General features: G+C 34.5%; 1 protein-coding gene across 4 annotated transcripts; it reads right to left on the bottom strand.

Annotated features, from left to right (window-relative positions):
• Window positions 1–4887: 4887 nt before the first annotated feature.
• LOC131014457 (oxysterol-binding protein-related protein 1C-like) lies at window positions 4888–11078 on the bottom strand. Of its 4 annotated transcripts, XM_057942449.1 has the most exons (12): window positions 10201–10247; window positions 9951–10031; window positions 9816–9866; window positions 9343–9699; window positions 8827–8923; window positions 8013–8461; window positions 7343–7498; window positions 6537–6704; window positions 6310–6450; window positions 5883–6104; window positions 5403–5516; window positions 4888–5297 (listed from the first exon to the last, which is right to left on the bottom strand). In XM_057942449.1, the coding sequence occupies exons 4-12, from the start codon at window positions 9562–9564 to the stop codon at window positions 5133–5135; spliced, it is 1734 nt and encodes a 577-aa protein (XP_057798432.1). In that variant the 5' UTR covers window positions 9565–9699; window positions 9816–9866; window positions 9951–10031; window positions 10201–10247; the 3' UTR covers window positions 4888–5132. The 4 variants fall into 4 exon arrangements, with proteins under 4 accessions (XP_057798432.1, XP_057798441.1, XP_057798421.1 ...); XM_057942458.1 differs by lacking the exon at window positions 9816–9866 and having other exon boundaries at window positions 10201–10225; XM_057942438.1 differs by lacking the exons at window positions 9816–9866; window positions 9951–10031 and having other exon boundaries at window positions 10201–11078.
• Between the last annotated feature and the right edge of the window lie 1009 nt (window positions 11079–12087).

The following is a 12087-nucleotide window of genomic DNA, read 5'->3' as shown; positions in this document are numbered from 1 at the left end:
TTTATAAGGATGTGGGTATTTTTGCAAATGTCCCTTATTCAAGCAAGTATCTAAGTTACTTTTTGTGAAATTTCAAGAAATAATATTTTTATTGGTTTAAGTAGAAGTTGATAGCTATATGTATCATGTCATCTGCCATAAATGGAAACTAAAACGCTTGATTACACTCTATGTTTCAATTTTTAGGTCGAATTATAAAAATAACTTCTTCTTTTTTGAGCCAATAATTATAAAAATAACTTGATCTTTCAAAAAAGTTGCAAATATGAAACCATACAAAAATCGAGCGTTTAAAAAGATGAGTTGGATCATCAAATTTTTTGTCCCGTGCTATATTTTCAACTTTTTGATAAAATGGCCCTCGACAATATATGGTTCAATTCATCTTTTCAAGTCTTGAAATATGGTTTTGCGCCATATTTTCAATTTTATTTATGAAAAAAATATTCTTTTATTTTTATTTTTACGTTAAGCCGTTTTTATAAGTGTTAATACAAAATAGGATATTTTTAACATAGAACTTAAGTTCCAGGGCATTTAAAATTTCCACTCTTTTTATGAATTGATTTAAATGTGGGGAACATAAGATATAATTGCTAAATATGAAATATTATGCTAGTTTATTTTTAGGAGATCGAAATACTAAACATTTTTTATGTAACAATGAAAGGTTTCTGTCATTTTCCATTCAAAACCCACTTATATTCCCTCTTTAATTGAACACTATAACGTGCTGGTTGGAGTAATTAATTAAGCCTACGAAGGTTATAAACAAAATATCAAATCCTTTGCGCTCAAAAAAATATCAAATCCTTATATTATACTCCCTCCTATTCTTTTTGTTTGTCATCCTAAGCTCAAGCACACTTATTAATAAAAAAAAATTATACCCAATATAACCTCATTTAATGTTATTCTAGTACTATTAATAACGCACCATTTAGTTGAAGGATTTTTTTTAACTCTTTATCTTCTCATATCAAATCACCGCAAATATTTTTCTTATGCTTGCCTGACTCTTGATCTTTCGCATAGTTCTCTTTTGGAGCCAAATTATGAAGAAAATTTTTCATCCTAAATTTAAAATTTGGAGCCAAATTTGTATGACTTGTGAGTTCCATGTTCTACAAATATTCAAACGTTGGAGCTGCAAAATCATCTCATCCTCATAGAGTGGAAGAAGAGCCGAACCATCACAAAATTAAACTGAAGGAAATAGGAAAAGTCAATTTGTTTGGGATTAATGCAGGATAGTATTAATTAAGGTTAATATTGGTATAACTTCTCAAAACGACACATAAAACACAAATAAATTAAAATGTTGAAACGACAAAAATTTCGGATAGGAGGGAGTATTAGATATCTGAATATAATCAATTATGTAACTCGCACGCAGGCGGGACCTCACCACCACCCAAACGGTGGGAAAACATAACGCTACCTAAAGTGGAAAAACATCATTGCACGGATGCGGGATTGAATTCAAGAACTCTCACAAATGAGAATTTTTGGGTGTCTCAGCTTTATCACTAGAACAATGCCTCATTGGCAATACGTTGTAGAATATTAAGTTGTTAGTTTATGGATATTTAAAGCTTCAAATATTCATAACCACCAATAAATAACGAAAACTTTGTAAAACCAAACGTGTCAAATAATTGAACCCTCAATGAACTCTGAAATTAAATTTTATTGAAACGTGTTTGTAAGTAACTAACATTAATTAAAATGCTAATGATGTTGATAACGCCTAATACAAAGACGTGCATCCCTCGCATTGCCAAATTAATTACTTGCCATTTTTTAGTTTATAATTATTAGTGTCAACCATATAAAACATGAGTATTTAATTAGTTTTGATTAATGTGTAAACTACTCTTCTCCAACCAAAGAAATCGCGCCTAATAAACCCATCATATATTAAATTCAAAATTGATTAGTTTAATTAACCTTCTAATCTTTCCCTTTCACAATAATAAATCCACTGTCGTTATTTTCCATTGAGCTTTGAGTTGATCTTATCTCCTGTTGAGAAACACTATGCATGACATTCTTTGTAAAACAAACTCGATTAAAAAAATATTTACGAAATCTAAACTCACAATCTTACAATAATGTGTAGACATAAGAAAATATGTTTGAGATCAATGGGTGAAGATTGAAATCCAAACTTATATTCTAAAGAAATATTTATAAAAGAAAGTACCATATTTTGTCGCATCATTTGATATTTTCTTAAACTTTTAGATAAATAAATACTTTATGTTCCAATACTTTTTTTCAATAATGTCACGACGCGCTAATTTGATTTTCACATTAGATCGGACGTGTGTACGGATGGATGCATAAAAAATCACTCACGAGTCTATATATGTTTTTACTATAAATTTTATTCGAAAATACAATTTCAAGAGATTTGATTTATTGATGGGTGCTTTTGCATGATAATTTGCACAAAATTTGAAGATCGTATAAAATAGTAAAAGATTGGTTTTGTGGGGACTTAAGCTTAAGCCCATCTCACCCCATGCGTGATAAGTTATACTAACATTATTGAAATAAGTATTGAAATGTTATGTATTAATTTATTAATATTAAACCCTGCGTGAGTTATATCATACCTGTAGAATATATTAATATTAAAGAAATATGAAAGTATTGAAAAAAATGTCAAATATAGGTTTTAAAATTACAAATTTACTGTTAAAATATAGATATGAATCCAAATCTAAATCCATCTCACATTAAAACGGCCATAGTTAGGTTAAGTAGAGCCAAACATTCGTTTTTAACAGTTAATCGTTAGGGTTTAAGGCATAGGTGGGCCCACCGGCCTATCAAATATGGTGGCACCACCTAACAGTCCACGTGGCGCATTGATAACAGCTTTGCTTATGCTGGTGGAAATTTGTCACGAATTACTCCCTCCTGACTCATTTTGTTATTTAGATCGTCCCACTAAAAAAAACTTATTTTCATAAAAGTAATAGTTTTCTTAAAAAATTATGAATCCTATTATTTTTATTTAATTTACACTTTTTTTTTTAATTTTTGTATCGAAGAAAAGTGAATCATATTTAGGGAAGGGTGGAGGAAGTATTTGAATTCAATAGATAGTGATTTCTGCTATCAGCGTTATTTGGGGCATAAATTTGTGTTAATAGGGAAAAATGCCCCCTTCTTATAAAAACTTGTAAAATGCTTCTAGTGAAAATGCTATCCTTTGTGAAAAATTATAATAATGAATAAGCTAGTATATAGTGTTGAATAAGACAGTATAAAGTGTTGAATAACAATATTCAGTTAATTAATAAAATTTTCGCTCCCTCCAAGACACTGGGAAAAAATTGTCTCATCCAAGTAAATATCAACCATAGGATTTCAAAATCTAACGTTCTAAATTCATTCTCATTTCTCACCATATTTATCTCTCGTTGGAACCATTCCCTATATATATATATATATATATATATATATATATATATATATATAAGAAAATTTATTAAAATTAATCTTAATAAAGAATTTATTAGATAAATATCACGCCTTCTGTGAATTGAGAGTATAATTCTTTTCACCAACACATAATAAACATAAGAAGTAGTATTAGAAAATTATTAGTAACCGAACCTAAAAAATTAAATTCAATCGAACCAATTTAATTTATAAGGATATTATATATATACATAATATGTATGAATAGATTAATTGTTATGTACTCCCTCCGTCCCACGAAGCATGACCTAGTTTCCTTTTTAGTTTGTCCCACGAAACTTGACCAATTTCTAAAAATGACAAAAAAAATTTACCATTTATTCACCTTTTCACTTTACACCTACTACACTTAACACACAAAATACCAATTTCTTAAAACTCGTATGGAAAAGAATTGGGTCATGCTTCATGGGACGGAGGGAGTAGCATATATAATCGTTAGAATTGCTGATAATATAGTTTAATAATAGAAAAATATTTTCTCATTTCATACCTTATATTCCTCAAATTAACATTATTATCAAGAATTTTTAAATTCATTTTTGTTACTTGTCGATTCAGACACAGAATTTTGAGTGTTTTCTGTTTTTCAAATGTCATACTATTATTTTTGCTTTTTAGCTAATGCTGTTGGCCGGTAGAAACTATGCCAGGCTTTCACATTCATTTTTCAGCAGCTGTTTAATTGCAGTATCAAATTTTAAATATATACGGCCGACTAAATTAATTTCAACCACTAAATATTCGTATAAAGTGTACTTATTCCTCATTAAATAAGAGTTACTGAAACTTGAATTATGCTTCAGTAAATTTTAAGTATATTCAACACGTGTTTTCTTGTTGTACCTCTAACATCGTGGACTCCAAATCCCATAACTTATTTTCAAGATGTAACTTATTTTTATTATTGAGATTTGATTATATCCGATTGTGATTGTAGTATAATAATTTAAAGGTCCCATTAACAATAATAAATATAAGTTAAGATTTTATTTCTAAGATAATTATCATTACAATAATATAGTGGGACAAATAAAACAAGTAGCATCCAAATCCAAATACTCTTCAATAATGGAAATAATTATGAATGGAGGCGTTACCGTGTCTACCCAATAACTCGACAGCACCACACAAGATATGGTGATTCATTTTTAAATATGAGGCTTTATTATGTGGTTGTAACTGAATCGAATTCAACCACAAGTTCTCGTCGACTAAATCAAATCATCGTACAACTACTTATATTAACAAGATTATCTCATATACTATAATTATTTTGATCCGTGAAATCGTCGCACAAATATATTAACAATAACCTGAAATCAAATGAACTCATCCATAGTTACTATTTTCTAAGACTCAATGGAAAATTGATAATAGTGAAAGACGAAATGAAACAAATTCTGTACCATATATTTGAAACGAATAGCTTCTGTCTACATACCAAAGCAAATCAAATCTCAGAGTTTCTATTCAAAGGTTGCTTTGGCTAGCTGAGGAGAAAATGCTAAATTGCAAGCTTCAAATTTCGAAAGAACTATACACACCTATCATGAATCATTAGATGATGTTTTCCTAGGGACTATCACCAATTTTTTTTTTTAAAAAAAGACAAAAAAAGGCGAGGCAGCGGTGTCTTACTCGTCCACTGTCTGATCTGGAGGCACTTGACCGAAAATATCTGGGCAACCTTCCCAGTTGCCTTGTTCCCTAGCTTCCCAGTACCCACCAACGTAGCGATAAGTGTTGGAGTCTTTGGCGAACCAGCGAGGTTTCCACCCTTGTTCTTGCATCTTCCTCGCCTGTTTTCCATCCAACGTTTTGTAGTTAGAAGCGAAGCAAACAATGATAGGCAGTTCTAGTTTCATTGAAGGGCCAAAACATTGAAGGGCACACGGAATGTTTACCTGCCGTTGCCTCTGCTCCAGCCTTAGTTTTTCGGCATTTGCCTTCTCGTACTCCCCATTTTCCAAGCACCTTTGATCAGGTCTCAGTCTTGAATCTGTTGGAGGGAGATTTTCCTGCAAACAAGTGTGATATCTGAATAGACCATACCATAAGAAAACGACCAAATTCAAATCTTTGGTGCACGTCTTGTTCGTGGTTCCAACAAAATGGTTTTGAGGAGTGAGGACCAAAGAATCAGACTCATTCAATTATTCCAAGGTGGAGGAACTGTCTAGAGTAATCAGTTACTGATAATATAACATCCACCACTTCCAAGGTCACGGAAATATTAACAAAAGTTATAATTTATGAAACACGACACATTTAGGCCAAAGTATGACATTAACTGATCACTAGGACTAGTGTGAAAACATTGGCAGATTTGGTTCTTAACTTAGGTCGACAGCACATAAACAGTTCGCATTCTAAAGAAAAGTCACCTTCAGTCCTGGAATTAGTTCATTGAGTGTAATGGCAAAACGTGTCAAATTGTAACGTGTAGGGAACTGTGGAGGCTTGCTACGTCTCCAGAGCAAGTGAGCTTCTGACGCATGATGGCCTTTTCCTTTGAATTCACCATTTACATAATGCATGCTCGCATCCCACTTTCCAATCAAAGTTGCCACAGTCTTTCCACTCTTGTCTATGACTACCCCCTGCACCTGAAATTTCAAATTTGTTTTAATGCAATGCCTTAACAGTAAATAGATTATAGAGCCCATTAGTGGATATATTTTCTAGATAGGAGATCCTCGTTCTTTTCCTTCACCATCTGCTAAACACTAGTGCACAGAAAAAGAGAACACAGACTTTATTCATTGCTTGACCATTTGGTTGCTAACTCATCAAGGTCAGATAGGTAATTACCTGGTGGGGGTTTCTATCTATTAGAGACTGCTCCTTAAATTTCAGTTTGCATGAGTAACCACGGTTTCCTTGTATCCGCATAGTACCGTAGTGATCGCAATATAGTTTTCCCAGAATAAGGTTGTATATAGATGTTGTTACCTGCAAAATACCAAGGCACATGTTTCTCAAAGGGAAACTAAAACTAGAGGTGGGGTTGCAGGTTCTCAAATGCTTTATAGTCATACCTTGCTCCACTGGAAAACTTCACCATCATCAAATTCAAGAGTTAAGATACCCTCTGGATCAAGCTGAATGGAGCGACCCCAAAATTTGCTTCTCAGATTGCTGTCGCCATAGAATCTCCACCCAGTACCCTCGCAGTGGCAAGCAACAACCATTGGGTGGTGACTAACCTAATAAAAAGGAAAATGCTGTTAAGAAAAGATTGTTTCAAGGGCCTTGAGTCGATCAAAGCTAAACAGTACAGTATGGTCAAAGCATATCAGCAAACATCATAGATGTAAGAGTCAATAGACAAAGGTACAACACTAAACATATATCTAAACAAATGATTTGCATAGAATAGATATAACAGTTTTGGAAATCTAGACATTGTTCAATAGAACTCCTATCGATTTTACCAATTCTCATGGATGATAAGGTTTCGCCAATCTTGCAACTCAAGGCATAATTTAATACTACTTTTTAAAAGGAAGAGATCATATAGATGTGCGGAGGAACCAAAGTATTCCCCAAGTAATTCATGAGCAAGCAATTGACAGCTCAGAGTGCACACTGACCATCAGAGCAATAGACTAGCATTATTGGATATATGAAAAATGATATGAACATGAGATAAAAGATGTCAATCTTGTGTGTGTTGGCCTAGCGGGAGAGTGGTTAATGCCTACGGCCAAAGTAATTTATTCTTCTTTTCCATTTCCTCTACTATTTCCATGTTTCATGTTATTTATTAGCAACAAAGCAACAGCATGAGCAGAAAAAACCTTAAGCAAACAAAAATAATTTGATTTGGGTAATAAGCAGAGACCTTCTCTGAGAAAAACCGGAGGCCTTTATCTGGATAATCTGCTTCGTAAGTCTCCCCCAACAATGGATTAAATGGTTTGCAGATTCGTCCTTCAGTGGAGGCATATCCAGATACAGCAAATGCAGCTACATTTAGAATCCTCATAAGGCTGTTGCCCTACACAGAATTAAAAAGCTTAGATCAGATGCTAAGGTTGCGAAGCTTTGCATCATTAAAATTGACAGCTTCTAATTAAGCAAAGAACATTTCCTTTACAAAATATGTATACAATGTCAGGAAATCTAGTGAATATGCATGGATATTTTATATAAAAAAATGTATTCCAGATATGGTTTGATGCAGTAGGAACAAGTAACTGAAAAGGAGTATAAACAAATAGCGGCTACAAATAAAAACCACAACCAAGACATCAGGTCAGATATTAAGTTTGTTCTGCTCACCAGAAAATTTGAACCACAGATGAAATATACACAGTGAGCAACATAATCAGATATTGAGAAAGACAAAGAGTCTCAAACTCGGATATTTCTCAAGCTAACATGACCATAGAGCATCATACCATGACAAAAGCAGCAAGAAATAACTTTTTACCAAACTAGTGCTGCTGTCAAATCAGATAATGCAAGAACATATGAAACTGAATCAACTAATATTCTTAGGACCAACTTACCTTTTTCCCCCATTCATTGGCCCGATCTAGTAGATATGAATATTCCAGGTCTTCAAAACATTTCTGCAGAGACGAGAGAGGCTCATTGAAGTAGACTGGAAGACATACTTTTGTAAGATCCTTCCCAATGTTATCTTTGATCATTGACCACAAGCTCACTCCTTTCTCTTTCTCAACAGGATCTGGCAATTTCTTCCGACGTTTAACATGAGCAAAGTTTGTTCCAGCAGATTTAATGGCAGGTTCAATACTATCCTCGGCTTCAAAATCATTGAGTTCGTCGTCATCATCAGAAGAAAAAGATGATGTCCTAAAGTCCGACCCATTGCTTTTAAAAGAGCTAGAAGATAGAAAATCCCTGGTGTCAAAGAAAGTATTCTCTTCTTCATCAGAGTCCTCCTCGACCACGTCTGCTCTTTCATTTTCATCTTCAGATTCAGTAGCACTTCCTGGTCGAGATAAACAAAAAAGTACTAGATATGTTAGAGCTCTTCCAACTGGAAAATGCACCTAAAATAAACAAAATGTTCAGACTACATATGCTATTTACAATAGCACCAACTTTTGAAGAATAATAATCCCTAGAGTTATAGTTCACAGTTTTAGGGAGAACACATCACATTAGTCTACTCTTTAATCGTCTTGTTAGATCACGAAGCTGCATAAATTAATACTGACAAAAGTCAAAAGCAAGAAGATTCTTAATTGGAGGCACTAATTTGAATCCAACAGCCAAAACATTAGCAAATGAGTTCAGGTTCATATCCAAATTCGTGTAAGCAAAAAACATTTATCATATGCTGAGGCATCTTACCACTATACTTATCTTTTGATCTTGAAGATGCTCCCACATCCTTAAACTGTCTCTGGCTTTCGTCTACAACCGTATTCTCCAGATCTACCTTTTCTGTCTACACAAAGTAGCGGCCCATTTTAGCCTACCAAGTAGAGAGCACCAGAAGTTTTACATGCAGATACTTTCAGTTCAATGAGAACATTTTCCATTTGGAGAACATGAAGCAAAATGCAAACAAGCAACTAATAAATAAAGGATCCTCTTTGTGAAACATGACTGTATAAGGAAAGATACTTTACATAGTCCAGAATACAATTAACTGTTGTTCCATGAGAATATTAAGACATCAATTCTCAACATTTTGGTTTACTTGTATCAAAATTTTATCTCCACGAATAAACCACTCTCAATTCCAGCCCTCTTAAACTACACACACAAGGAAACTGAAAATCATTTCCCATGCAATGCTTCAAAGAAACTGAAGAATATTCTGGAATGGGTTTGTAAGAGTTTTATTCCACAATTAACACGTACCTCTAGCTGTCGGAGTGTATCTGTAAGGAGCCAATATTTCTGGCTTAAGAGTCTGAACTGATTTTGCAGTGATGCAAATTCGCTCTTCATTATCTGCTCACTCTCCTCAATCGCAGACTCACTCAAACCTTCTTCCAACAATTTCTGCCTCAACCTTTCTGTTGAGACAGTTAAATTGTCAATAGGAGCCATTAACTCACTATTTGACATCCTTGGGAACATGTCCTTCACAGCTTCCAAAGCTTCAAGCCATGCCGCACGGTCTTCTGCACTATCAGCCCTCAGATGGAGCCTCTTTGTACCAGTAAAAATTGAGAATCTCCGATCATCTGATCGGCTTTCTCTGATTGTTGATACCTACAGAAAGCTACTCAATTGTAGAAGACCAAGAAAACACATTTTTCCATTTTAATACATACACACATCAAGCACACGAGTCATACAAATGGAAGGAAAAAACTTCATGCACTTACTTCTATTGATTAACACTAGTAACACTCCTCACGGGGAACATGCGACAAAACCTCTCACCAAGAAGGAACAGTATTATTTAATTGTACAATAATAATAATCAACAAAGAAAAAGAATAGAATTTGATTAGCCATACCAAAATACAGTATATCAATTTCACTTAAATTAAACGTGCCAGGATGTTTCCAAAATGAGGCCACAAATCCGAAAGACTAATCTGCAAATGAACAGAACGCAACAAATGCATTTCTTCAAAGAGATCCCAACATATGCAGCAAATATAATAAACAAATCATTTATCTCGTATGCAAGAATGGCGCATGTTCCAAATGATTCAGCTAGCGAGTAATAACATTTCATGCAAATCAATTGGAAGAAAATGAAACCTTCAAATGAACTTCTCCAACAGGCTTCCTGCCTTTCACGGACCCCCAGCTCCCAGTCCTGCGATGAAGACCGCTAAACTTACGCGACAACCGTTTCATCGAATCCTCCCCAATCACTCTCGATCCTTTCTCAGTCTGAGGATTAATCCTATCCGGTCCGCTGATCTTATAATAACTCAACACACCATCCTGCAAAACGAACCACCTCGGCCTCCATCCCTTCCCGTAATTCACCCACTTATGCAAAATCCCCGAAATTCCATTCCCCACTATGTCATTGATCTTCAGGTCACGGCTGTGGTGGTTGTAATTCTGGCTTTGGCTACGGCTGAAGATATTACTATTGAACGAATAGCCATGATCCAGCAGCGAATCACGCGACGAAAGAGCCCTCCCGGCACTCAGGCTCCTGCCGATGACCGGATCGGCCGCCGACGGCAGAGGAGGCGGCGGCGGCGGCAAGTCGGAGTTGGTGTGGATGCTCATCGATGTGACGCAGCAGAAAGGATGCATAGCACGCGGATTGACTTTAGCATAATTTTGATTGATGCATCCGAGCAATTGCACCGATCATTTCCCGAAATTGGCGGCGAGCGGCAATGGATGGTGGCAGAGAAGCGAATTCAGCTGCAGGAAATTAGGTGGTGGAATTTGGAGAAAAATTTAACTAGATTTGGATATATGGTGTTTGTACGTAGAGAATTTGATGAATTGGATTGGGCCAAGAGAGAATTTTCCGGTGGCATTGATGACTTGGCACTTGTGGCGGTGGCGTTTAAATTTAGGTCACGGCCGGCGGTTTTGGGGGGTGGGTGGTGGGTGGGTGCGGGTGGAGAGAGTGACGGGTGGGAGAAGTAATTGGAGCAACGTGGCAACGTGGCAACTAAATTGTCGATTTTAGTACTATTTGATTGGATTTTTGACATTACTTTTTAGATTTCTTTAATACTAAATTTTATGGTAATAATTTTAGTATTTAAATCAAATAAATTAATGCATGTTTAATTCAATAGATTCATGTATTTATCAATTCAGGGATTATTACTTCATAGTGATGAACTAGCTGAAGATGATTCAACACCACTTACCACTATAAATCACAAGAAAAATAACTATTGAAAGCGACAACAACTCTTCACAATTTTTTATTGCAGCTCGAGAACTCAGACACCATAACTTTTAGATGCAATTAGAAAAGTTAGGGATTAATTCACATAGATTTCGATTTCAACCACTCATGCAACAATAGGTTCATGGAGTATTTTAACAAGTTACTATATTATTTATAATTATAATATCTTAAGAATTATTATTTTGTAATATTAACCAAATTTATATATATTTATAAAAGGGTTATTTAGTCCTCAAGGGGACACTAAGCGGCTTAAATCGGGACCAAAGAAATTTATTAGGTGTAGAATTTATTGATTTATCGAATATTATTTTAAAGAGTTTATTGTAATTAAAAATTAATAAATCTTAAATGTGATTTGATCAAGCTAAATGAATGTAAATAATTTTTTGTTTTATCTTTATTTTTTATACATGAATGTTTTTTTTTTTTTTTTGACTTTTGGGGGAGGGTTCATTTTTGCAAGAACCATGCATATGACGAAACAGAACACGACATATTGTACAACAGAACAATGCATATTATAAAACAGAACCATGCACGATTAATTGCAAGAAAATATTTAAACTGAACCATGTATATTGTGTCAATGAACCCTGCATATTGTGTTAATGAACCATGCATCTCGTGTAAATGAACCCTGCAACATGCATGGTTCATTAACACAATATGCATGGTTTATTGACACAATATGCATGGTTCAGTTTTATAATATGTTGTTGGGTCCCGGAGGGTCACTGAACTGGTGTATAGGG

This window comes from Salvia miltiorrhiza, chromosome 1 (assembly GCF_028751815.1).
Source record: "Salvia miltiorrhiza cultivar Shanhuang (shh) chromosome 1, IMPLAD_Smil_shh, whole genome shotgun sequence".
In the NCBI taxonomy this organism is placed as follows: Eukaryota; Viridiplantae; Streptophyta; class Magnoliopsida; order Lamiales; family Lamiaceae; genus Salvia; species Salvia miltiorrhiza.
This window is presented reverse-complemented; position numbering and strand designations above follow the sequence as displayed.

What these genes read in the sequence shown, in the direction of transcription:
- LOC131014457 (XM_057942438.1), bottom strand. Translation starts at nt 10,713, where the DNA reads ATGCATCCTTTCTGCTGCGTCACATCGATGAGCATCCACACCAACTCC. An exon ending in ATCAAAAGATAAGTATAGTG is followed by an intron (nt 8,462 to 8,826) that starts GTAAGATGCCTC and finishes TATCTCGACCAG; the next exon opens with GAAGTGCTACTGAATCTGAA. An exon ending in TGGAGCAGAGGCAACGGCAG is followed by an intron (nt 5,298 to 5,402) that starts GTAAACATTCCG and finishes GATGGAAAACAG; the next exon opens with GCGAGGAAGATGCAAGAACA.